The sequence below is a fragment of the Tubulanus polymorphus genome, chromosome 7, assembly GCF_964204645.1.
Source record: "Tubulanus polymorphus chromosome 7, tnTubPoly1.2, whole genome shotgun sequence".
In the NCBI taxonomy this organism is placed as follows: domain Eukaryota; kingdom Metazoa; phylum Nemertea; class Palaeonemertea; order Tubulaniformes; family Tubulanidae; genus Tubulanus; species Tubulanus polymorphus.
The window spans coordinates 18,568,033-18,595,250 of record NC_134031.1 but is presented as its reverse complement, the minus strand read 5'-3'; the positions used below and the strand labels follow the sequence as shown (position 1 = coordinate 18,595,250).

General features: G+C 38.6%; 2 protein-coding genes across 4 annotated transcripts; both read right to left on the bottom strand.

Moving 5' to 3' along the window:
• Positions 1-3,653: 3,653 nt before the first annotated feature.
• Positions 3,654-13,456, bottom strand: LOC141909008 (sodium- and chloride-dependent glycine transporter 2-like). The gene is made up of 13 exons (XM_074799332.1): positions 13,120-13,456; positions 12,864-12,995; positions 10,879-11,209; positions 10,499-10,631; positions 10,024-10,158; positions 9,376-9,479; positions 8,932-9,056; positions 8,471-8,583; positions 7,410-7,538; positions 7,204-7,303; positions 6,777-6,877; positions 5,892-6,059; positions 3,654-5,355 (listed from the first exon to the last, which is right to left on the bottom strand). Exons 1-13 carry the CDS (start codon positions 13,310-13,312, stop codon positions 5,215-5,217), a joined length of 1,905 nt encoding a protein of 634 aa, XP_074655433.1. The 5' UTR covers positions 13,313-13,456; the 3' UTR covers positions 3,654-5,214.
• A 232-nt stretch (positions 13,457-13,688) lies between these two features.
• On the bottom strand, positions 13,689-26,661 carry LOC141909007 (sodium-dependent proline transporter-like). 3 transcript variants are annotated; one of them, XM_074799330.1, is made up of 14 exons: positions 26,463-26,661; positions 24,170-24,447; positions 23,614-23,745; positions 22,440-22,791; positions 20,464-20,596; positions 20,000-20,134; positions 19,156-19,259; positions 18,583-18,707; positions 18,022-18,134; positions 17,787-17,915; positions 16,956-17,055; positions 16,093-16,193; positions 14,352-14,519; positions 13,689-13,892 (listed from the first exon to the last, which is right to left on the bottom strand). In XM_074799330.1, the coding sequence occupies exons 2-14, from the start codon at positions 24,378-24,380 to the stop codon at positions 13,767-13,769; spliced, it is 1,929 nt and encodes a 642-aa protein (XP_074655431.1). In that variant the 5' UTR covers positions 24,381-24,447; positions 26,463-26,661; the 3' UTR covers positions 13,689-13,766. The 3 variants fall into 3 exon arrangements, with proteins under 3 accessions (XP_074655431.1, XP_074655432.1, XP_074655430.1); XM_074799331.1 differs by having other exon boundaries at positions 24,170-24,410; XM_074799329.1 differs by having other exon boundaries at positions 24,170-24,394.
• Between the last annotated feature and the right edge of the window lie 557 nt (positions 26,662-27,218).

Below are 27,218 nucleotides of genomic sequence, written 5' to 3'. Positions count from 1 at the left end.
AAGGTTCTCAGCCCGGTTCTCAGTTGGAGTTTGACCCGAGGGCCGTTTTAAGCATTCAAAAAGTGAACCATACTCCAGGACTTTGCTCGTGATTTGAGACTTTATTTGTGGTGTTGATGTACATTTTTCTGTGAAAAAGGTCCCGTACACAAGTGGGAAACCTATTTAGAAAGTAATTTCATTCGAGTGTTTTTCGGTTCTATGTAGTACCGCACGGTTGGGAATGTTGTTTGCCCTTAATTTTCATAAATCGAAGCGTTGAAAAACCCACTGTAGACACAACGCAATGCTGCGCTACAAGTTCTTTTTTAACATCAGACTCGAAAAAACTGGCGTATCCATGCTGAAGCTATCAAATCTAACAAGATTCTATTGATGGCTTCGTGAAGAAAGTTTCTCTCGCTAGAAACAGTCATCAAGGTATACTCTCCGTAATCCGTTATTTGTAATGTGAGTTATGAAGAATTTGATCTATTCTAGGCCCTCTCTTCATTTACTCCATCTCACAGGTACCTTCGCCACTATCCATCTCCTACAGGTACCTATGTATACTCGATGATAAAAACCTTCTCCGAACATAATGTTGTAAGCATGCGTATACCATTGATGTTTCTAAGCCAGGCCTCGTTGGGACTTAGATCATTGATGTACCTAAGACTGATATATGTAATTCATGGATCCGCTGGTTCTTTTTTCGTATTTACATGGTCAAACACTGCGGCCAAAAATAGACTTTATCAATTTGCCTCTTCGATTCGGCCGCAGTGCATATACCTAATGTTTGAGTTTCTGACAGGAGCGTACCCTGGATCCATCTTTCACATGAACTGAGACGAACCAGACACAGTCGGTACGGATTCGATGTTTATAAGCAAATTCAATCTCTGTATTAAAAAATCTGTCGGTTAGATCGAATTGGGAGGATGGTGATTATAAGACACGGTCTGTTTACGACAGCACCTCAGCGGTCGGATGAAAACTTTAACGAAATTCTTCCTGAAGGATTCCCCGGCGAGACAGTACATGAAGAAGTTCAACGACGAATCCGTCACAGCCAACGCGAACAGAGCACAAACGATTCCGAAAAATACATCGCAAACAGTTGCATCTTCGGGAGCTTTAGTTGTGGAGTTTGCGAAGGTTGAAGTGAGCCAGGTATCATTTATTAAGTCTGTTGTCCACGGTTTTGTTGTAAGGTTTGCGAGGTTACTACTGGTTGCATTCAGCCCAATATCAGTTAAGTTTGCCGGGGATGAAAGAAGCGCTTTGTGGGGGTCTGACCCATCGTAACAATGAGACAAATAGTAGCAGCTTATAATTAAACAGGGCGATTCACAAAGTATGAACAATATCGACACCGCCAGGAGGCGTTTAGTCGTTCTTGACGTAATACCCTGGACTCCACTAGCCGAGCGTTCGCTTTCCCTACGACTAGCGGCGGTCTTCTTTTGCCCTGTCTTGGGCGGTGTCGTCCCGGTAGCCATCTGAAGTGGCGCGGTGGGTGTCGTCGGCGTCGTGGGGGGTGATGCCGATGTCAACGCAAACACAACCAGACTGACGTTTAAAACGACCACAGCCGTGCAGGTGATCAGACCGCGGACGATCTGTAAGATGAACACGCCATAAATCATTACCAGCTTCATCAAAATAAACGCCACAATTGACTCAAAGACGCCGAGACCCACCATCAGAAATATCTGAAATTTAGCTTTTGATTTTGTGCAATACATTCTCGCCCATATCGTGTGTCTGATGCCGAGATATCTGTCCATGTTAACACTGACCACTATCCACCTTGAGATGGAATAGAACAAGTACATCAGGAACAGAACTACCAATCCGAATGTCGCCTGTTCGCATAGGAAACAAATCGTCGTCAGAAGCAAAAATGTCAGGAACGCCCCATCCGCAACGGACAGGCTTAGTAATAGTGTCGTTTGGGACGTGCTAGCTCGCATGCGGGCGTGCCGGATTTCATAGGCGAGCAGTACGGCGCTGAGTATGTTCAGAACTATCCCGATCGGGGTGAATATCAGCAGAATGATTCCCGATACGCCGGTAAACAGAGATGTCATATTATCCGAATTTGACTGATTATCGGCGAATGAACCGGTTAAAATGTCGCGACCACCGCTTATATTCCGTAACATTAACAGTATCTCCTTTTGAGACATACCTTCTAACACCATCGCCATTCTGGAATTTAGATCAGTTACCATCCATTAACACGTTTTACTAATATTCCAGTTTTTCGTATTGAAATTAATATATATGTTATATGTTTTATCATCGTTCTCACTCGTTGATTTATATCATTACTTAGTCGTTTCTTGACTGCCACACGAACGAATTTTCCAGTTACAAAAATGTTATGATAACTTGTGCTTTTCAACACTCTGGAGTCTGCCTATACTCCGAAATAAGATCTACCAGTCAACGACGAACTTTCTTAAACGCTTCTTTGAAGATATCTATTCCTATCAGCAGTAATTTCCCAACACCAAATCAAGGTTCAGTTTTTTAAGCATCACGTGAATAGAACAGAGTTAGTATTATGCGTATAGTACGCGGTTGTTTAGATGTCTACGCATATAACTAACTGTTCTTTGACGGCACCAGCAAAATAACACCATATATAATAGAACACAACCTAAATTATTTCGTCTCTAAACGCCTGTTTAACCAGCTTATGCTATTGTTGATACTTATCAAATAAAAAGAATCACATATAATTATGAGAGTGGGGTTATTCTATTTTTGTAAGGGCACCTTTATACTATTAAAGAAAGTCATACTGCGGAATTTCGACCAAGGAGCCGCAAAGCGGCGAAGTGCTAGCGGTACCAAGCCGCGGTGTCCGAGGGAGCTCATGGGGTTGTGCCCCTCTACCTTAGAAATTTAATTCAATTTTTAATTTTGGTACACTTTATTTTTGTACTGGTTGCCATCACTGTATCGTAATTCTTAGTGTTCTGTCATTGTTCCGAGCTTTAATATTAAATCAAACCAATAAAGTTCTTGTGTTCGTATAAACCACTCGGGCGCGGGTTTGGGGAAAATATTTGGAATTCATAAAATCTATGAAAAACCATTCAAAACAATTACTCGGAAATTAGTTAATTAGGCAACGCAATTACTATTTTGTCTAACGTTATTGAACTTATGATAGAAACGACGGTTTCATTGAAGATCTGTGAATAAAACAGTCGTTGAATAAAATTCGGTTTGCACCGGATAGTGGCGCCCAGGTAGCTTAGCGTTTTGTCACGTGGCAGGTAATTTGCATGAAAGATCAGGAGGGTATAGATTTGTAATATTTCAACTATGCAACTCTACTAGCTTTCAACAGTTCATTGACGATTCCATTGGGTGGCTGATTCGGGCCATACTGAAAAAAATTCTGTTTTGCCCATTTTGGCACCCGTGTGAACAGTTAATCTGGGCCAATTTGGCTCAGGCCAGAACCGTTCCCATTAAGGCCAGGGCCAAATCGTCTCCGTATGAACGCGGCTCCAGTGGTTGGTGTCCGAATTTTACATGTTGGTTGTTGAAGCCGACTCGAAATGAAATGGGTTCCATTGTCCTCATCCTCGTCCTTGTCGATCAAAAACCAGAAAATCTTGATAGAATTTTCGAAATCTTTTATTTCATGTGTCAAAAAAGTCTTTTTCATCAGTTTACAAGTTGTTTTCATGCATAGGAAAATTAACATTATTTCTCTCTGGTAACAAATACTTGTCATAACAACACAGTTTTAAATTCCACGTTTGAAAAATAATACAAGTAAAAGTTGAAGCAAGGAGGCGCACCACACTTCAGAAGCCTAGTATTAATATTCTATTCATCAAACCCAAGCGTCTCTATAAAAAACTAAGTAGGAAAGATGGAGGACTGTGTTTATATCAACATTCTAATGGGTGAAAACGATTTCAGTTTTAATTCAAAGCATAAGGCCATTATGATTCCACTTAAAAGCCCCCAATTCACACCACAGGGACCTGACAAAAAATATTTTTGACCCCAGTATCCTAGGTACTATATATAAAAAAACGTTTTTTTTAAATATATAATACCTAGGATACTAGGATTCACACCCAGAAAGCGTATAGATATTTTCTTCAGTTGTTTTCTTCACCGCTCTGATGATATTAGCGTTTCTAGATTTTATCTAAGGAGATCTAGAGAGACCTATGGAGATGTTAAAGTTATACGATACAATAAATATACAGTTACATCATAGGCCCTTAACAGTCCTGTTACCATGCAGGATTAGTAAACATTTCTGATATAACTTTTAATCAGTGGCCTGTTTCATAGAACAGGTCACGAAAAAATACTGAAAACGAAACGTGGAGTAGTTTTATGGAACGTCCCCTGATTTGATCACTTGTAGATTTAGGTTCGAGACCCAGTTCCACAGTTGTGAGTTAGAATTCAACAGCGATTCTTTAAGAAAATCGACTTGTTAGTGTGGAATTCAGCACGGTCAACAAAGCCAATGTCAAGAGTAAGAAGTCAGTCGGATTTTTGCGAGTTATAAAATGCATAGAAAGAAAAGTGTCTCGTATTTCTTTGAATTAAGATCCCTGGTATTTGCTTCGAAACGCGAAAAGGCGCATTTAACACGCAAAAGAAGATTAATTATCACGTGGTATAGTTGATTATATAGAAAAAAAAACGTAACAAAACTTTTTTTTACAAATATAATACAATAATTTTAAAAATCGATCATTTTCAGAACAACCAATCGCAAAGCATTATTCAATAGAAAAAACGCCCCTTTTGCAACCGGTTTGTTCTTGGAATGAAAGAAGATTTACTTTTTAATGGCAAAATTCGCATCAAATTTTTCCACAAGCAGTTTACATCGAAGCACCTGGTGCCGAAATTTTTACTAAATAATTTATTTAATTAATTCACGTGTCAGATTTAGTAAATATATAATATTCGAGCAGTATGATTTGTAATAACGATAACAATTAATTCGAGCAATTAGCAACTAATTGACTTCTAATTCAAATTGAATCAGTAAATAATAAACGATTAATTGAATTAATTAGATTTTCAACTAGTGATTGACCGTCATTAAAAAGTATATCGCTATCAAAATACCATATCAATATGATATAAGAATTCCATTTTTAATAGAATATATAATTCTTTTCATGAAAAATAACCAGACTTTATAAATAACAAACAACTAGAAGAACAATATTATTTTTTCAGCACTTTTACCACGCAGTCGATTTCCTCATCTTTACGGATGATGTCAGCCATTTCTAACAGTTGTTTCTGTTGAGGTAAATCGATATTTGGCCCCCACGATTCAGCTGGACGGCACGCTTTTTGCAGTCTCTGAAAATGAACAATCGTCGAAAATTTTCGCTTATTGAAAACGAAAGAAAGTCATCGTTTATTCAAACTATGAAATACCGGCGACCCGCAACGCACGACCTAAGGCCTTTTTATGAACCAGCAAAATCGAAATAGATTAGCTATTTAGATTATATAGCCGATTAGTGTCAATTAGCATAACCGGGTATGTTGGTTGATAAAAACGCCAGGTAGAAATTATTCAATTATGGCCTACTCAGTAGCGACTTCTACCGAGAACACCATATCGGTTGGATTCGATAATCGGCATACTTGCTCGGCGAGCGAGTATGCTGAGTACGCTAATCGATTATGATAACCAATGTTCATAAAAATGACGGATTATGACATAATCCATGCTCATAAAAACGTTTTGCATACTCGAATATACTAATCGAGTGTTCATAAAAAGGCCTCTAAACGCTCAAACGCTTACATGCACCGGGTGGATCCTCACTTGCCACAAGTGGAATTCTCGCTTTACACGCGAGAGTAACAGCGATATATGTTTTTCTTACCTCTTTTAACGAACCGGTACGTTTGTACAATTCTATCACCATAAACACTGGTATTGGCACCGCTGATACTAGGGCTATGCACCACCCGAAACCGATCGCCCATGTCGGATAGTGATAATCGCCGTACGATGGCGCCACTTGTACGACAAGCACATATGTCAAGAACACCTGGAAATATGATAGCATTTGTGAAGTTAGTCTAGTTCTGTGAACTACCAACCCTTTCACGACGAGACAATGTATGCGATTGAATAGGCATTGATTACTTGTTACCGGACAGTTTACTCTGTGGGGCACTATCATTCACCCAGGGGTCACGCTATGTTCACAAAGACTTCGCATTTCGCTAATTTGTTGTCGGGACAATTCGATAGATTGCCGTATTCAAGCTTACATTGGTTTAAATAAATTATTTATAATAATTCACGTAGCAAACACGTGAACATATACAGACACAACTGTATTAAATATTGAATGTATTGTATTCATGGAAAATTTGTATTCAGTTTTAACAGGTTTAGACAACGACCGGAGGTGAAAATGTCAAATGAAGTTTGCACCGCGGTTCATCTGCATAGTTCTGAATGCGCGTGCGTCTCAGTCAACTTCCGTTCGACGTGGTGTACGTTCGTTATGTGGACGAGCGATTTCAGAACGCCAGCCCGGATAACGCTAACTCTGACGCCAGGATCCCATCAGGATCCACGCCAGTAACTAGCCCCTAGAACTCGTTGCGCATTCATGACCAGATTCAAAACAATTACAGGATGAAGTCAAAAGCAACTGTTCAACTTGGGTCCTGTATTTCACCAGATCTTAAAAAGTTGGCACAACCTTCAACTTGAACTTCGCGAGGCTGTTATCAATTTCGACATGTATACTTACCAATAGAATAAGCGGAGTGAAGAAACCCCAACAAGCTTTCCAGATAACTGAAGGACGATAACCAATCATCTGAGCTATATCATCGTATAGTCGATCCAATCCTGTTCAAAAAACAATGAAATTCAATATAGCCGAGTAGTTTTTAACCCTGGAACAACTACCGAGTGCAACTCTGGAAAAAGTCAGTAGTCTCAATAGATGGCTGTGACTCTGAAGTTCGCCAAGGACCGAACCAAATAAATGTGGCAGTACAAGATTAGCTTGACACAGTTCCACGTGTATATAATTATTTACTCACAGCTCTCTCATTTCTTAACTCACAGCTTTGAAAAGTAGCTCATATACCAGAAAGATTTGATCGCACCGTAACTCTTGCAGAAATCTCCCCCCCGCCCTACAGGTCGTTTCTTTAAGAATCGATTCTTACCGTAGAGATAAGATACAACTAGACATTCTAATATGCCAACTGTAATTAACGTGAACACAGCGATATACCAATCTACCAACTGAAACCAGTACATTCCACCCTAGAAAAAATACAACAAATTAGCCAAAACATTGTCTGGGAATATGACAAAAATGCAGATCGATTACTGTCATTCATATATTCTATGTATTGATAATGTATCTTACCCGAGTACAGAATAGTAAACCCAGTAGATAGTTGATGACTGCAGCCCCGATAGTAAACAGCATCTGCTTTTTTCGTAGTTTGGGGAATCGGTCCGTGAACCCGCTCAGCACCGTTTCAAACGTTACAAACTGTAAATACAATTCAACAATAGTTTCAATAACGCGCGCGCATCAATCGGCAGCCATGAATCACATCATTATACAGATATTCACTATTGTAATGTGATGTGTGGACGATCAGTTTTTGAAGATGTGCTGATATCTAATGTTAGTAGTTCATTTTCAATTTAAAACGTCTCAGGTAAAGTCCTGAACACATGTGAAGTTTGGACGATCAGTTTTTGTGTGGTGATAAAATGTCTAATATCTGGTGTTAGTAGTTCATTTCTAATTTAAAACGTCTCAGGTAAAGTCCTGAACACATGTGAAGTGTGGACTTATACGATCACTTGTGTGATATTGATAATGCCTGGCGTTTGTAGTCTTTTTTAAAAGTACATTTTGAAATGAAAATATCTAGGGGAAGTTCTGAAGACAAGGCGAAGTGCGGACCATCAGAAATCGGAAGAATGACGATAAACCATCGAATGTCAGGGCGGGGTCCAGGCTGAGGGTGGGCGACACTGTGTAGGTTGAGGAGAGTAGATTGATATCTGCATTACTGTGAACTATGCAGGGAATGATAAATTGATTGATATACTGCGCCGCTGAATATGCAACGATAATTAACTAAACAGAGAAACTAGATCGCGATGAAAACGTGTTCGTTGTATTTCATAGACAAATTAAATATGATTAGGAAAAAAATGCCCAAAAAGCACTTTTATCAAATAGAATGTTTTCAATGTTTATCTAACAATAAATTTGCGTAATACAACTAAACACGATTTTGAATAGAAAAGGCTTTTGAAAAAGCTTTTTGAAGGGAACTAGATATGATTGCGTCCATCACGATTGCACGCAGTTCCCATTCAGAGCTGTATGAATAATGTAAATTCGGGGTTTTTGAAATTTCGCGGATTCTTTTTTTCGTTCGCCTTTTTATCCAACCTGTTTCTTACCTGGCTGTCTAGCCCGATTGTGAGTAACATTAAGAAGAATAGCACGGACCAGACCGGAGCTCCAGGGATCTTTGCTAGCGCCATCGGGTAGGCTATGAACGCCAAACCAGGTCCTATATTGTATTAAAGGAAAAAGTAAAACTATTTTAATCACAATGAATTTTGAAATTCAAATGAATATAATTTCAGATTTCAATTTGTGGCCATAATTTCGTTCATTCTTTTTAATTCTAAATTTCCATTAATACATGATTCTAAAAGGTTTGTCAATATTAAAGACGGAAACATTGAAACTCATGTGACTTCAGTTGAATCGTCATTGTACTATTATTATTACTATATTATATAGACGTTTTATTGGAATATAGATTGGTGCACAATGTGTTCATATGCGGGAACTTGTGGGTTGATTAATGCATGAGGGCACAGGGTGGTGAGATGCGGGTTCACCCGGTATATACCTGATGTGACGGCCTCCTCAATAGAAACATTCGCCTCATGAGCCATGAAACCGATTACGCTGAAAATGACAAAACCGGCGAAAAAGCTCGTTCCGCAAGTAATGACCGGTATCAGTACAGAATCCCTGGAAAAAAAAAATAAGTAGACGCATGACATAAATATCTGTCGACGTGTTTCATTGAATAATGTCACAGCTTTGTCAGTAATGACAAACGCCACCGCTGTCGTCAGGCTTATAGTGACTCAGATGTAGATTATGGCCGCGACGATATGTGCGATAATCAACATAATTTAAAACGGCATAATAGACCGTAAAACCATCTGTCATAGGCTGGTGTATCATCTATATGAATAATCAGCCTACGCCTAGCGACATTTTTTTTTACGACAACATGGCGATATTCTACAAGTCGCAAGTGTGCGTGGGAATAGACATTACGTACCTATAAATGTTATGACTGAATTTATTGTAGCTAGCCATCGTGAGAATGCCTCCCCACGCCGGTCCAAGTGAATAGAATATCTGAAGACAAGCCTCGGCCCAGATCTGCAAATAAATTATGTATATACAATTAACTATGCTTAGAAATTGGACCACATATTACGTAGCAGGTGTGTGATATAATGAATTGGATCTGTGGTCTATTTATTCTCCGCGCGGTTGGAGATGGGGCTGCCAATAATAGGTCAAAATAATGTCAATCTAAAACTGTGTCACGATGAGCGAAATTGTAGGAGATGTAAAAAGCCGTTTTTGTTCGAATTCCTTTTGGCGACATTTTGCGTCGATCTTCTCATGAATAGAATTTATTGTATTGCAAAGAGATAATTCAATAGTTTAGTCACGTCTCAGTCGGGATTCTCACGAGATGCAAATCAGACGTAATTCATCCTAAAAGATCTCCTTTCCTAATGCAGTCTTAGGCTTGAACCGGAAACCTCCGCATTAAACGTTAAACCTAACATTTACCAAATTAAAGTAAAGTCTCTGAATTCCCCGACATTTTTAACTAATGAACTATTTCCCTCTGGTTTGGGGGATTATGTTCAGTATCGAAATTGCCTATGAATCGTCATATCATTAGTCTTACATCGAAAGTAAGAAGTTTTCTCCAGTCTGGTTTGATGTAATAGAGAATGCCTTCAGTTGAACCTGGTAAAGTGACGCCTCGAATCAGCAGGATGACTAAAAACAAATAGGGCGTAGTAGCCGTGACGTAGACAACCTGAAATGATATAGACACACAATGACTTTTACTTCGATAATAGAATAATATACCATCTGCGAATCATTCGATCCAGGGTCTAACCAGCTTGTGCGATTATTATTAGAAATACATCAATTGAAAAGCAAAATCGTAGTCTCCTAAAAATCCCGGGACGAGTTGCACGAAATAAGAAGAAGGATCTTCTAGAAATTCTTGTCAGCTTTTCTTATCAGTTGTCACAAGAGTACTGAATATTTATTCATATATCTTATATTCATTAATTGATTAAATTGGGAAAAAGACTTAATTTCATAACATTATCTCTAATGAAATTGATGGCTTAGTGATGTCTTCTTACCTTGCCAGATGATCGAACACCTTTGCACAAACAGGCGAAGACAATCAGCCATCCAACCGTGTGACATAAAACCAACTGCCATCGGAGACCTCCTAAATCCTCGACTCTGTCGGTCAATTCAAGCACGTTATATCTGTAAAATTGACGAAAAAATAAATCTATGAAAAATACATGTCAAACGAAACAATCTATCATTTCTATTTCGCTGAAATAGCGCAAGAACCACGCCGTCCACCACCGTCGCCAAAACGAACTCCAACATGATGTGAAGACTTCGACCCTGATGCGTGACATGAGAAACAGAGCAAGAAAAAGAGAGATAGAGAGTGATAGAGCGCGGGGAGATTTCGCTCTTCGCTGCGTTGAAAAAGAAAACTTACTGCCAAAATTCTTCTCCTGAAGACATATATTTTTTACTCGTTAAATTCGTATGATTTGCGGTGAAATTCGATTGGTACAAGGCGTGATTCGGGGAAGAAATGTATGATACGTTGTGCAGAGTCTCATTAAAGACGGTAGAGTTTGGTGATGATAGGCCTAGGCTGCCTACAGACTCTCGGCAATTTTCTGTATTCCACGAGTTCTCGCAGCTTCCCCAAACAGGATTCCAACTTGTAAAAGACATGCCGATATAATACAGAATCCATGAGATAATCATGTTGTAGTACACTGTACAAATTAATGACGTAATAAGCATGGCATAGCCCAGACCTGAAAAACAAAATTCATAGGGTTTTTTTCGTGCGATTTTCACGTTGTTTTTCTTACGAGGAATTGTTTTTGATTTCATATTTGGCGCCACATATTTGTTTCTAGCTTCAAAACACGGAGACCAAATAAAAACAATAACACAGAAAGAATTGTTCATTTAAAATATGTATTTTTCTCGTTGTTTTATAAGGAAAATAATTCGGGATGAATTTTCAATTTTTTCGAAGTTCAAGGTCACAGCGTGACGTTAATAATCGGAACCATTTCGTGAAATTCAAGCAAGCGTAACTGCGCGTTAGAACAGCCACGACCGGATTTACTTAAGTATATAGAATATCGAACACGCTTTTATGTAAATTCCAGTGAATATGATGAATGCGATTAGCTTTAAGCGGTGCATAATAATGAAATCCATAGTAAAACCGACTCAATGGTAACACGTGAACAGCGCGAAGAATGGAAATTTCCACTCGCATATGGCACCGACACCGGCCGTCACTGCAGACATTAAAAATTCAGCCTTCGAGTTCAGAAACGGAATTTCCCTCGCGAGTATTTTCTTGTCGTTTCGGAGACAAGCCGCACACGAAATACATAGACAGACGTATTCTTAATTAAACTACCGTAGCCCCACACGCCCGAGCGATTCTTTTTTTATCACATTGACGACAGAATATTTAGAAAAACGAGTCACCGTTGACCTCAGAATTCGAGATTACTCCGCGTGAGATTCTTTTCGACGATTATCTAACGATCGAGAAGATTAAGGGTGAAAAAAAATCAGACCGATTTACTGCCACTGGTGTCAAACTTCGAGTCGGAAATATTTTCCGCAAAATGAAAACGTGATTCAGATAGAAAATTACCCGAACCTGGGAGTTCAATGAGTCATGTTTTATGTACATATTGTAAAAATAGACTCAACGCCGCGTGATCGATGTTTCACGGAAAATGTGAAATTTCAGCTAGATTTAATTTTCAAAACTATATCAGTAAGCAAGTTCTGACTAAAAAAGGCAGTTGGAAAATAGTGTCGGCTGGCAATTTCTGAATACTGTTTGACTGAAAACAAACTTGTGTTTTAACTATTATTTTCAGGCAATGAACTTGTTTTCTTTCTTACTAGCCTACTGATTAAAGTCAATTTCGACTTGTTCGTTCTCCATAGGAGACAATGCGCCCGAACATACCCCCCAAAGAGATGCCATAACGGAATACGAGACAATTCAGTCAAAACCGGTTCCGTCGAAACACGTTCGGCAAGTTTCGTAAATACAATAAGTAGAACACTCGATTCGTGAATGAAATTCCAAACGAAAACAAATTCACTTAAAACCCGACACAGTCTTTGGGCTATGCGCGTGCGCGACAAATTATAAACGTAAGAAAACGAGTGGAAATTTACCAGTGTTGTGAGCAACGAAATTTCGAATATGATTCAAAACGATTAAATTCAAATAAGAAGAATTTCGACCTTAATAAACAAAATCAATGTAGATCTTTTTTACGTAGAAAGAGAAAGAATGATTAGAATTTTTTTCCGGCAATTGATGGTACATTAAGTGGTTCGGAACTTCAGGTCAATCGCTATATAATACAGCTGAGTATTCACTTAAAAGTGATGAAAAAAATCGACTACTCAATTTTCACTTACCGGAAAATAGTGGACACAAATCGAAGACAGCGAGCGGACTTTTTCCGGAGTACTGACCAATACTTAACTCGATGAAGTACAACGGAACTCCGGCTATCAGCATGAACGTGAAATACGGAATCAAAAACGCACCTGCAATCAGCGGAAAACATAACGAATATATCATATATATTCGGCAACATTCAAGCCGCGATCGAGTCTAAAATAACCCGTTAAATAATAAACGGATAGCGCGAGATAGATTTTAAAAACTTACCGCCTCCATTGCGCATGCATAGATACGGGAACCTCCAAACATTACCCAAACCAACTGCGTATCCAATACACGATAGAAAAAAGTCGATCTCTTTGCCCCATTGTTCTTTAGCTTTTGGTTTTTCATTGTCACCTTTCCCACAATCTTCTTCGACCATCATTTCGTTACAACAAGTTGTTACAATTTCCTTCATGATCAAATAGTTTGACACAGTTATCAGAAAGCGCGTCTAACAGCTGTGACGTGCAAACAAGTTCTGAGGTCTGGCAACCAGCGAGCGGTATTGTACTGCGCGGCAACTATCATTCGCCAGGGCAAGTCAGTGGAAAAATACCATGGAATCCAGCCGGTTGACTAACGTAAATCAAGATCCATTCAACTCTCAAAGGGGTTACTCAGTTGTAAATGAATGACGCCCGTTACGGTTTAAATTCACGGAAATTAACGCCAAAAGACAAATGGCAATGGTAATGAAAATCGGCGCAACGGAACAGTCACAAATTCGTGATAATTCCGACTTCACAATCAACGAAAACAATCGAAATATATACAAGAAAAAAAACAACCCAAGAACTTTATTCAATGCTAGAAAAAGAAATTATAGATATGTGTGCATATTAATTACTACGGCTAACTAATTACGGTGATCATTTGGATATTTTTGTGAGAATAAATGAATTCGATGTTGGAATTATCAGTTTTTCGTCGTCGATTCGTTCCTTAACGATATTCGGGCCCCAGGTCGGCGCCGGACGAGATGAACGAGCAAATCGCTGAAAAAAGACGACATTTTCATCAACATTTTCCCTCTTATAACAAAAATGGATGTTTCCTGCCCAAAGAGAGGGAGATATTTCGATCCCCTGTACAGGTTTGAGGTCTCTAATCTGCTGAAGGTCAAGGGCGTGGTAGGTTCAAGGTTTCTTTCTCAACCTGCTGAGCATCAGCAGTGTATTATCAACAGATTACCTTCAGCTCACTGAGTTCAACCTTTTCTCTCAACCTGTTCAGTCCCATTCAGGGGAAGGGGATTTTTTTCGCAACTTCTATCAGTAACAGGATTAGCTTATCTCCTGTACATGATTCGTAAGTTATCTTTTCAAGTGTCACGGATGATGACAACACATTTCACACTGCTGTCCTAGGTTTTTAAAGGTCGCGTGGGGATAATCCGCGTTTTTGGCACCAGAACAAAACAATTTCGTGGCGTATTTTGAATTTCAATTAATTACCTGTCTAAATGTCCCCGGTGCAAGATAGATCTGTTTTATCATACAATACGGGATAGGTACCGCCGATACGAAAGCGATCAGCCAACCAATACCAATCGCCCAAGTAGGGTATCTATACGTGCCGTAATAGGGCCAAACCTGTTTTACCAGCACGTAGGTCAAGAATATCTGAACAAAAGGAAAGAAAACAGCCTTTTTTTGTCTGTATGTACGAATAATCTCCTGTCTATGCGTGACCTATGAGGAATTGAATATTCTTTCACGGTCAATAAACAGTGGAATTTCCGTCGAAAAAAAACAACAACTTTGATGTACTACTTTATAATATATCGGGTATTCCAAAAAGTGCACCGCATTTTGACAAGTATTTTCTCAGTGTAAAATCAACTGATTTTACTGAAAACTTTTAGGGATTAGATTTAGGATATGATTAAACTAACGCAAGTTAAATATCGGTCGCAAATTATGCACGTATTCTCAAATTCAAAACAAGGTCAATTTTCACGAAAAAGTTTAAGCTTAAAACAGTTGAGGTTGAATTGTTGTCCTCACTGAAATCCCGAAGAAACCAACAGCATAGCCATTGCACGAGCATTTTCGGCCTGTGCCAAATACTTCATCCTTCTAATTCAATAAAATGTTGTTTAAAAAGGTACATTTTCATACCAAGATTTAAATTCATCAACAGCAACCGTGTTGACCGTTGAAGAGGATTCAAAATTCCGATCATTTTCATAGCATTGTTCGGCTCCGTCAGCATACAAGCAATCGTGGTCGACAGTAACCAGACAAAAACAAGAATACGAACAAGGCCATGCAGAAAACCCGATATCGCTGCTTTGCAGTTATATTTTAATAGAATGTTGTTTAAAAAGGTATATTTTCATACCCAGATTTAAATTCATCAACAGCTGCGTTAATTGATATGTAGATTGTTCCATGAATTTAGACAAAAGCTTTCCCCCGTAAAAACGTTATATCAAAAGGTACACGAGACGAGGCAAAATAACTCGGATTTGTGGATCGAAGGTATCGACTTGGTCCATGAAGAGACAACATTTCTTTGATATACAGAGGGAAAGACCAATTACTGCTTTTAAAACCAACTGTTTTAAACTCTCCGCGTTTCTGAATAGTGTAGCCAGTGCAATCCTCGCTTGCCAGGTTCCCGGTATCACTCCCGAACTCGCTTCCACCAGTTCGGGGAACAGCTTTAGCGTAGTGGGTTCGAATCCCTTGACGGGTGAAGATGAGCCAGTGCAGTTAGAAAAAAAAAACTGGCATCATACTATAGAAATTACGTTTTTGCACAATAAGGCGAGGAGCAGCAGCATTTTGAATGGTATGAAGACGACCGAATTGATATTAATAAATAGAACAGTGTTACAAGCCTAGATGTGATTAAACAGTGCACGACAGTCTTTTTGTCTAAGCTTGGTCAAACTCTTTTGTGAAACTGAACCCTGTAGAAAATGAAATATCCGAGCATCGCGACCTTCATCGTAATTTAATGATATCGCATTTTTAACATGGTATTTTGAACTCGCACATTTTGCGACCAATCTCTAAATATTTTACCGACGTTGCTGATCTAATTCGCTACGGTTATTTTGGCCAAAATCTTCAATAAAATCAGTTTATCCGATCGTTGACAAAATAACTCGTCGAAAATGGGTCACTTTTTGGGGCATCCTCTACATGTTTTACAGCGACGGGAACAATATTGGAAGTAGTCTCTCACCAGTAGGCTTAAAGGTGTCAATAGACCCCACAGTCCTTTCCATATAATCGAGGGTCGATAACCAATCATAGTTTCTATATCGCCGTAAATCCTGCCAACTCCTGTCGGGATTTAGAAAATGATGTTCACGTTTTATTAGATTTTCAATTATACTCATAAAAAACATTCGTCGTAGCGTATATCATCATTGATTGAAACCGCAGCCCGGACGGTTACTAAGGGAACGATCCGCCGGCCGCGGTTTACTACGTACACACGCAACACTACCAAAGTGCTCAAAAGGTTACATAGAGTTTATTACGCCTGAGCTATGTATACCCCTCCCAGACTTTGGATTCTATATACATGTTTACGAAACTGCACGGTATCCAAATGTTTAGACCGTTTACGATGTTTTCCGATGTTTAAGAGTAGAATATTAAGATAACCCGGTGTGTATCTTGAGGAGTAACCAGTTATTTCACCACTGGAATGCTAGGATTATGGGACTGGGGAGCTTTGATTTTATGTATTCCGAGAGCAAAATGGAGGAGAGGGGGGTAGGAGCCGGAGATTTGATTTGGTTTCGGGTAAATGCTGGGTAACGGGGCCGCCAGGGAGCTTTGATTTAGTTATTTCCTAGGTAAATACTAGGATAGGTTTAGACCTTTGATATTGGCTATATGCGCAGAGCCGACGATGCTGCATCAAATACACAAATATACAAACAATAATCTTTATTCGATCGCACACCGACGTTCATAAGTGGAGCCACCCACAGAGCGATGATTATCTCTACAACTTATCACATCTCATCGCGATTATCAATATTGTCTATCGATTCATAGTTTTTGATTAGTGGATGTATAGAAAAGTGAGGTTACCGTAAACGTAGGTGATGACTATACATTCTAAGATTCCGACTAACAGTAATGTGAACAGAGCCATGAACCAATCAATCAGCTGAAACCAGTACATACCACCCTAAAAACGGAAAACAAACCATCTTTCATTAATCTGATATTATGTGCTGTTGTATTTCAGGGGCGGATCGAAGGGGAGGGTGCAGCGAATGCGCATCCCCTCCTTGAAATGTCAAATTGCCCCGAAATTTTACAGAAATTATTAATACCTAAAAAAACTCAAAAATTCATAAGTTTCTTCTCTGTATTTCAAAAAAAATGAGTTCATGTTTTCCGATGAGCTTTCTTTTAGGGTGATCCCTCTTGGACAATCTTGTACGACCTTTGTTTTTTTTCTTATGTAAGTATCTTAACTTGAATGAAACTTAAGTAAAAAACTTCTGAATTGGAAACTTTTGGTAACGGGCGTTTCGGTGAGAGATAGTAGGAAGGCTACTGTGGTACGCGAGGCATAAACGTGGTGCTGGAAATTGGATATTTTATAGATCGGGATTTTGATTATTCTTATAAATTAGGTTTACATAAAATCCGTGGTAGATCTGGGCCCGGTTTCACGAATCTGAATTAATAATGATGATAAGCCCATTTTGTTCGGGAAAAAATCTGAATAAAATCCGTGGAACTGGATCAAATTAAGCGTTAGTTTGGGAGCCATGTGTTCATTACAAAATTCAAGTTAATCTCATACAATATTTATGATCTTTTTATAATATAATTGAGTTGAGTCATTAATGAATTGATCTCGATGTTCTAACCGACAACTACACGGTACAGATATATACATATACTTACTCTTGAACAGAATATGAGACCCATAAGAAAACAGGCAATCGATGAACCGATCACGAACAACATTTTACGTTTTCTGATCGTCGGGAATTTATCGACGAAAGCGCTGATGAAAGTCTCGAACGTAACGAACTGAAATTCAAAATGTTGAAAAGTCGATTTGCGTGAACAGAAATCTGGATTTAAATCAGAAATGTGATTTGTAACGATTTGCGTGAACAGAAATCTAAACATTTACCTGACTATCCAATCCTATTGTGAACAACATCAAGAAGAACATCACCGACCAGATGGGCGCGCCGGGTATCTTAGCTAGAGCCATCGGGTACGCGATAAACGCCAGACCTGGACCTGTGTAAATCATAGAGGAAAACAAGCCATAGGCGATAACGGTTCTTACCCTCAAACTCGAACTCCCAAATTTACCATACGTTCGTTCCCATCGCATTTTGGATATGTTGTTTCTAGGACCAAGAGCAAAATTTGTTTCGACGATTTTCTTAATTTTGACTTCAGTTTAAGGTCATGTCACTGTAATTAATTGAGTTGAGCACTGGGCCCATTCCCTGCACTGCACAGACCCCCATACTATCATTATAGTCAAGTTTCGTCAACATCGTCCCGCAATAAACGAAGCTAAGTAGTTGAAGACAGTCCCCAGACAGAACGGCAGACATACAGTATATACGAGAATATGGGTCTCATGGAAGCCCAAGAACCAATATAAATGTAGAAATCTTAAGATAATTGGGTCGCAAAATCTTGAATCACTAGACCTAAACAGTCCTGCAAAACGTACCCGAGGTGACCGCTTCTTCTACAGGTAAATTCGCTTCGTGAGCCATGAAACCAATCACACTAAATATGACGAATCCAGCGAAGAAACTTGTGCCGCATGTTACAAAAGGTATCACTATCGCATCCCTGAAATAGCGAAAAACACTTTTTCGGTTCAAGTAATTGCGATGTATGAAACAGTTATCGAATAACGATATCCCAATATCCGTGAAAATATAAATACACGTATAAATGACTGAATTTAATTTAGTTTTTTAAAAAATTGAAATATTCCCGGCATTTTCTATACTGCCTTTCGTCGGTCCAAAAAAGCTCTCAATTTTAGACTGATGAACACCAGAAGAAACTAATGTAAGTAATTCTTTGAATTGTGGCATTTTAAACTAGCTACAACGAAAAAATACTATTTTTTAACTGGAAGCACTGTCAATCTAAAAGGATTTAATTTAATTTTTTAGCAGCACACGATGTCCAATATTTTAAACAGCTGCGTCAAATTCACAGTAATTTTTAGGCCACGATTTTGTGAGAAATAGATACCGAATTCTATACCTTGAAATAACCTAAAACAAACCTGTATATATTGTGATTGAATTTGTTATAACTAGCCATTGTAATGAGGCCACCCCACGCTGCACCGAGGGAGTAGAATATTTGCAAGCAAGCTTCCGACCATATCTAAAAAAATTATTTTCATGGCATCAAGGGGTTGCTCCCGCGAAACCCCCTGAAGCCTTTAGCGCCCATTTCTATTAGGCGAAACAATTTTGAAATTTACATATGGTCCGACATTATAATCAGTATTGAAAAAAGATATTCTGGAATTGTTTTATACATGAGTTTGTTAACATTCTAGTTTTCCCTAAAAGAAAAATACCTTTTCGGTGGAAATATACCGGAACTATCTTCGAAAGTTCCTACCAATTGGTCCGTTAGAAAACACTGATTGGGTCAACGATACGAGTCACTACTGTCAGCCAAACGATCACCGTACTGACCAGACAAATCCTGAGTTACAGTTCAATCACTGTAGTTAGGGCACTAACTTGACACTAACGGAGGTTGTGGGTTTGAGTCTAGGGTAAGGTCGGGAAAACTTTGGTTGGCGTTAATAGTGTTTTCGAGCATTTTGCCAAACATATTTGTGCCATTTTGGAATAAAGCGCTGTCCTCGAAACGGGCCTAAATATGTTGGGATTAGGGGCTGCACCGGTTTTAGAGCCATTACCCGATACGTTTTGTGCACCGCTTTCTCCACTTACGACATTTTATGATAATCTTGATAAATTCCATTGCATTGAAATTACAAGAACTTTTCCATGTACAATTCGACTGTTTGGCAATTTCCCAGCGATGATATCAAAACAACATTTACACTATTTACCGAACAGGAACCGTAAAGTAGACAAAATACGCACCCTGAATGACAGAAGTTTACTCCAATCCGGTTTGACGTAGTACATGATACCGTTCAAAGACCCGGGTAAAGTGACACCTCTTATTAACAAAGCGATCAGGAACAAATACGGAGCGGTAGCCGTCACGTACACCACCTTAGAATAAACACAAGTATTATTATCAATTAATTTGTATAAGCCGTAACTTTCAGTTGGGCCCAGTTTCTTTGTCTTCAAAAAATGAGAATTACATTTCAAACCTAACCGTTTAAAACTTCAACTTATTCATAAAACTGAGCCCTGGAAACAAAGGAATCCGATGATCACTTGTTTGATATTCTATCACAATGAAGAGTTCTGTCGCTTGCCAGGATTTTGTTGCTGCCCGCCGAAAGCTCGCGCTTGTGTAAGCGCGGAAACCAAACCCTGGCAGGCTAGGATGGAGTTCTGTAGGTCAGTACATTGTCGTCTAACGGTTTTATTACCTTTCCTGACGATCGGACGCCTTTACATAAACACGCGAACACGATAACCCACGTGGCTAACAAACAGACGACAAGCTCCCAACGGAAGCCGCCTAGATTCCCGATATCATCCGTAAGCTCCAGAACTTTATATCTGTAATAATACAGTGAACATACGAATTTCAAAGTATAGAAGACCATCATAATCTATTCTTATCAAGTAAATTTAGGCAAAAATAAAGAGCCAAAAATACAAAATCCCACATTTTGAAAGATACAAGAAAACTAACTTGAAAGTTTATTGATGCCTTGTAAAATAACACACATATTACTCAATATTGTCGACAATAAATAATATGATATAAACAATATAATATTAAGGATCAATACAGTTATTTTGGATTTGAATATATCAATAAGTGAATGGAATCAACCGGCAACCAGTCTAGCCCCGATTAGTTGCTGACACATCCTCTTGAATAACAATTAAAACACAAACATTCTATATGAGCTAATAAATGTATTCAACTACAAAATACTGCCGAAATTCACAATTATTGTAATCATTATTTTGAAACGCCAAGATTGATGACGTAGTGCACATCGACTCACACAGAACCCCATAAATATCGCATACTGTTATCAATGCATATAGCATTATTGTAACGGAAATTTTTCGATCAGCTAATGAGGTACTTTAACAATGTTTCGACAATCCTTTGTATTCCTGAATGTGGATATTAGGATCTAGTCAAAACATCAGATTAGATCATAAGCGCGCGGAATCATTTCGAAAGCTTTTCTTTCTGTATTGACATAGGATTTCATGCGACAAAAAACTGCCATATAATTATTGCGTTACCGCTCGATTCAGCGATGAAAAAGTAAATAAGCTGATTATCACCAAATCGTGACAAATATTACTACCATCATCGTATTATGCGTTATTTCATTCGTGCGTTCAGCTTTATTTCGTCTCCCGTCTGGTGTATTACACGTAGAGAGTTAGGGGAAATTTTACTAAAATAGTTTCAGCAACTAAGATTCTTTACTGCTTTCACGTAGAATACATCTAGCCATTTCTTGTTCATCGCCATTTCGTAGACGAGCCCTTATTGAGTACACAGTTCTCAACAATAAACAGATTCTCTTTGATTTATCTTTTCATCTTAAATAGTTGTATCATCCTGGTAACCTTTGTATCAAAGTTTTCTACAATAGCTCTCAGTTTTAACACAAATCTAGAACGTGCAAATCTAAATTATCCGACGCCGTAAAAACCGTTACAAAAATATCATATACTGCTATACAGGGTCAATCATAGGATAGTGTGCGAATCCATGTGCACTACGTCATCGAAATTGGTGTTTCAAATAACGATTACAATTGCGAATATTGGAAATGCATTTCATGGCTCTTTATTTTGGTTTATTTTCATATACTTAAAGTTTTTTAATTGCAAATAGGATATTGTGAGAGTGGATGTGCATTACGTCATCAGTAATCGGGTCAGACTGCTTCTCAATATATTCATATCCAAAATTACTTTACTGTTTTTTTTTTAACCCGGATTTTTTAATTCACAGTTCATCCGTGAAATTTGCCTCAGTGACTTTCGTGCGCTAAACCGGTCTAGTGTGGCAGGGTTTCGTGCCGTGGCTGGGTCTAGATGCCATCAGGTTCGCATCCCTGCCGAGGGAACATGTACTATTCATTGTCGACCATATCGGTCCAAGCAACGCTTAGATAATGCTATTTTCAAGACGTCGATTAACTTTCAAGTTAGTTTTTTTAAACATTTTTTTGGGTTGAGTTTATTCAAATTTGAAGTTTTTTTTCAAGGTCAAGGCCGGTTATCTTCTTCATCTTAGCAACCTGTTTTCAATTTACTTTTACTCCGATTAATCTTATCTCCAACGAGAATCGTTCTTATTCTACTATATCTATCATGGTAAGTATTTTACAAGATCAAGACGGGGAACGATTTTTTCACTTACTGCCAGAATTCCTCTCCTGATGACATCGGTTTTCCTAGAACAGATGTATTCGATGTATTGGAGGGCAAGAACGAATCGTTGCCATGGTGAAAGATACGGAAGCTGGATGCGGCTGTAGTAACGGTTGATTGATTAGTTGTCGAGCTGTAATTCGTCGATGTTGTTGAATTCGGGTTCATTCGATCTCCACCGGTTACGATACAGTTCTCCGTGTTCCAGGCGTTGTCGCAGCGCCCCCACACGGGAATCCAGCTCGTAAACGACATCCCCAGGTAGTACATGATCCACGCTATGATTATGTTTGTATAAACTGTGAATATGAGTGATTCAATCACCATTGCATAGCCAAGTCCTACAACGATATTTCATCATGAACTGAAAGACTGATATTAATCTCAGTATTTAGAGTTCAGTAGAAACCCACAATTTTTAATCATATATACTTTAATAAGGATTAACCCTATAATTATTTGATTGGTCGATTTTGTTTGATTTTTGTTTATGATTTTAGTGTCCCTTACAAAGACCGGCACGGCTGCCGGGATCGAAACAGGAATTTCAGAATTTCTTTCAAATCGAAGTACATAATTGAGAAATTCGGTTCCGGTTCATTCAAACAATCTTACAACCAGTCTGAACCGGTAAGTGACTGATTGGGGTTAATTTTTTCTATATCCAAGAGTTTATTGTCTGGCGGTTTCGGAGTTAATCTAAGCTTCGAAACCGCCGATCAACTGGGGGTTGTAGCTTGATATTTCATCATACTTTTTGTTCTATTTCATCAAGGATCATTGAATATGTTAATGTATGCAAAATATTTATTTTAGTCTAGTCGATAATGTATCGATTATGATAATGATTATGATAATCCGTAATTTTGTCTAGCACCTGTATCATCTAAAATGATGTTCACCAGCATTTTATGGTTAGCGAAAACTGCACCTACAGTCTGATTTAGAGAACAGCACATGTTTCAGACTCTTTCAAAATGTGTTATCAATTCTGAATCTCAGAATCCAAAGGGTTCCGTAGAGATGAGACAATAGATTGGAAGCAATTGAATTATAACTACCTAACTGCATCGATGAAGTTGAAGAAAAACTCTACAGTGCTATACAGTTATTATCTTAAGGTATTGGCTCAATATTTCACACAGTTCGTAACAGTAACCTACCTGAAAAAACCGGACTTATATCAAAAACGGCCAGCGGGCTTTTCCCTGAGTATTGTCCAATAGAAAGCTCGAGGAAATATAGAGGCATCCCCGCAATGAACATGAACGTAAAATACGGTATCAGAAACGCTCCTAAAATGATAAAATCGTGGAAGAATTTGAAGCTCGAACAATAACAACAGAGCCGGGGGCTAATGCTGAATAACTAAACAACCACAGGTTTCATAGCTCTTGATTAGAATTTGACTCTAAGATTAAAGCATTTAACCATCAACTCTAGATGGTTCCGTTAAGCAGGACCCAATTCCACAGTTTGAAAAGATTTTACTCAGTCCAGAGTTAAAACTTTAGGAATGAACTAATTAAATTCTTGAGTCAAATTTACCCGAAAATGATTGTGGAACTGTGAACCTGATCTCTGATTGTGTAAATCACTTGTTTTTTCTATGTTAGTGTTACAGCCATTTGAGGAGAGATATTGCACGCAAAATAGATAATCAACGAGCAATGAATGACACCCTCCGTGCTGTCGTCTATTCTGACATGCATTACTCACCGCCTCCATTGCGCATGCATAGATACGGGAACCTCCAAACATTACCCAAACCAACTGCGTATCCAATACAAGACAGAAAAAAGTCGATCTCTTTGCCCCATTGTTCTTTAGCTTTCGGTGGCGGTGCGTCATTGACGACTTTGTCGTTTTCCAACGATTGCTCGTCATCATCATTGTTGCAGCAAATTATGGCCTCCTTAGTAGTTGTCATGGCGATCGATTCGTCTGAGAATATAGACACCTAGTTCAGTTGTGTGCAATATCACCTAGCGTCCGATCTTTACATAAGAAATATAATAAATATAGCGCTTGAAGTACTTCGATCTTAAACCCAAAACTATAAGCCATAAGATATCAACCATGCACCATGAACAGTGCGTTAATCCAAGTACTCAGGTATGATTCAAATGCAGCGGCTGTGGCGACCATGACCGTAGCGTCCACGATATCTTGAAGAAGGAACTTTTATGTAATATCAATCAAACACGTTTCATTTTGATATCGAGCATTGTATTAGTGAATGTCGTAACGTCTGCCGCCACAACACGGCGACGAGCTGATGTTATCGAACATTTTTTCGACGAACAGCCAATCAGCCATCGCGACGTTGTCACATGATTTGAACATGGCGAAGATACAGAGCGCAACATGAAGCGACATGTTCGCATTTTTTGGCGAAGAATAATTAGACTATTTGATGTTTTGAATACTGCAAGATCATAGTAGCGTCAACCGATGAATGAGTAATTTTTGTAACAGGAAAATGAGCAATCAAACTGGACTAATGAGTAATTTTCCTGGACTAATGAGAGATTTACCTGGACTGCTTCGTAGCAAAAACTCGTATATCGATAAAATCATGTTTAACCTACGCACCAGTTTTCGCGTTTACCTATTTGACCCCTGCTTAATACGACTCCTCTACAACGAGATGTCTCGTCATGTTTTGACTACTAAGACAAAAGGCTCTACATAAACAGCCAACCAGGCAAACTTTATGGCCTCTGTAAAGCTCATAAACCAGGTCTTCCTTTCAGACCTTGTTAAACACAGCAGAGTATAATTTGGCTAAATACCTTGACAATATTATCAAACCACATATTCCTTCTAATTACATGCTAGACAGTACCTCCAGTTTTTTGGAGCGATTGAAACAATTCTATTTCAAACCTACTGATATACTGATCAGCTTTGATGTCGTGTCACTTTTTACTAATGTACCATTGGGACAAACTATCAATATTATAGCAGACCATATCTATGACTACTAAACCAGATTTTGATAAGGCTACCTTTAAACAACTTATGAAAATAGCAACAAGTGGAATCTTTATGTATCGCGATAGATTTTTTCGACAGGTAGATGGAGTTGCAATGGGCAGCCCTCTAGGGCCCACTATGGCTAATTTCTGTCTGGCTTATTTTGAATCTAAGCTGCTAGATGATTGTTCAGGGAAAAGTTTCGCGCCATCGTTATACCTACGTTATGTTGATGATATTTTCTGTGTATTCAGACGTGATTCAATACATGCATCTTTCCTGGAGAATCTAAATGCACTACACCCAAATCTTAAATTTACTTCAGAAATAGGACCGTCTACACTTCCATTTCTAGATACGTATATTTCGCTCCCAACAACGGATGATGGTACCTTCACTTCTCATGTATTTAGAAAATCAACTTACACTAGCTTGATTCTAAACTTTTCAGCTATGTTTCCGCAAAAATGGAAATTTGGCTTAATCCAATGTCTGCTCCATAGAGCATATACCATAAGCAGTAGTTGGTTTGTTTTCTCACAAGAAATTGATTTCCTAAAAAACGTTTTCCACAAAAATGGCTACCCACAAGATTTGTTTAATTCGTGTCTTAGAAGATTTTACTATTATTATTATGGGGGAGGGAACGTTCTATCTCAAGTCACGGCAAAAAAGGGCACTTTACATCAAACATGTTGTTTTCAGGGGCACTTACTAGGCAAAATCATGCCAAATGATATAGGGATGGAAATAGGGGCATCTCGAAGGGGCACAGACAAAGCTCGACGTTATTCCAGAACCCTAAGAACCCCCTATATCCGCCCCTGGGTAGGCGGCTATGTGTAACAACTTATCCTTCGTCTTCACACCAAGCTGAAACTTAAAGCCGAATCACTTCAAATCTAACAAAACGGTAGTTTCAAATCGTCGATACTTCGATCCAGATTGCGTTATAGATCGAGATACCTCGATTATTCTTTCTGTATGTTTGTGTTTCATCAGAAACACCAATGACTCTTTCAATCTTACTTACGCATTTCCACTAACAGATCGTTCTCGTAGAGAATCGTCTTGACGAATAATTCTTACGGTTGTCGTGTTGCGTCTTGTATTTTCTTGTATAACGTAAATTCATGGCACGGAAACAACAAAAATACCTGTTTGTGTTACAGTCAAAGCACGCTCAAGAGACGTCTCTGTATTGGGTACATACATTCTGTTTGTAGTGTCGTCTACGACGCACCGGGGGTAGAAACAGTAGAATGAGCGATAATAATAATTATTATCGCTCATTCTACTGTTTCTACCCCCGGTGCGTTTTCATACAATTATTGTATCAAAATGTTTTGTAGCGTTTTGTATGAAAATTGAACATTTTCATGATAGAATACAAAAAAAAACTAAATGACGGGTACGGTACCGGTTCGAAGATCATACTTGTTTTTTGGATTTATCACATACAACATGTATATATCATATATGGTGGTAGAACATTTTCCACATATAATCCCAGACTGTGAAATAAACTTCGTGCGGACTTACCGGACCCGATGTAATTGTCTTATGATTCGTTCAGGCATACACTCGATCAATATATATCGGTATCGCTATACCGACGGCCAGTTAACAGGACTCTTGACTGATATAAGGCTAGGTGTCCTCAGCACTTAACTCACCTTATGGCACAGTGCAGATAATTCCTATTTCAGAGTGATATGTACCTACATATCTATATATACATTAGTTTATATTCCTCTTATTGTCTGTTTCACAGATCGTCGACCCGTCA

Bases quoted from the DNA above. Each gene is read 5' to 3' on its own strand.
- LOC141909007 (XM_074799329.1), bottom strand. The intron at 23,746-24,169 runs GTGAGTAATGCA...TTATCATTTTAG, and splicing joins ATGCATGCGCAATGGAGGCG to GAGCGTTTCTGATACCGTAT. The intron at 20,597-22,439 runs GTAAGTGAAAAA...GTATTATTACAG, and splicing joins TCAGGAGAGGAATTCTGGCA to ATATAAAGTTCTGGAGCTTA.
- LOC141909008 (XM_074799332.1), bottom strand. From the start codon at position 13,312: ATGAAGGAAATTGTAACAACTTGTTGTAACGAAATGATGGTCGAAGAA. The intron at 10,632-10,878 runs GTAAGTTTTCTT...TCAATTTTACAG, and splicing joins TCAGGAGAAGAATTTTGGCA to ATATAACGTGCTTGAATTGA. The intron at 7,539-8,470 runs GTAAGAAACAGG...TTGTATTTACAG, and splicing joins CAATCGGGCTAGACAGCCAG to TTTGTAACGTTTGAAACGGT.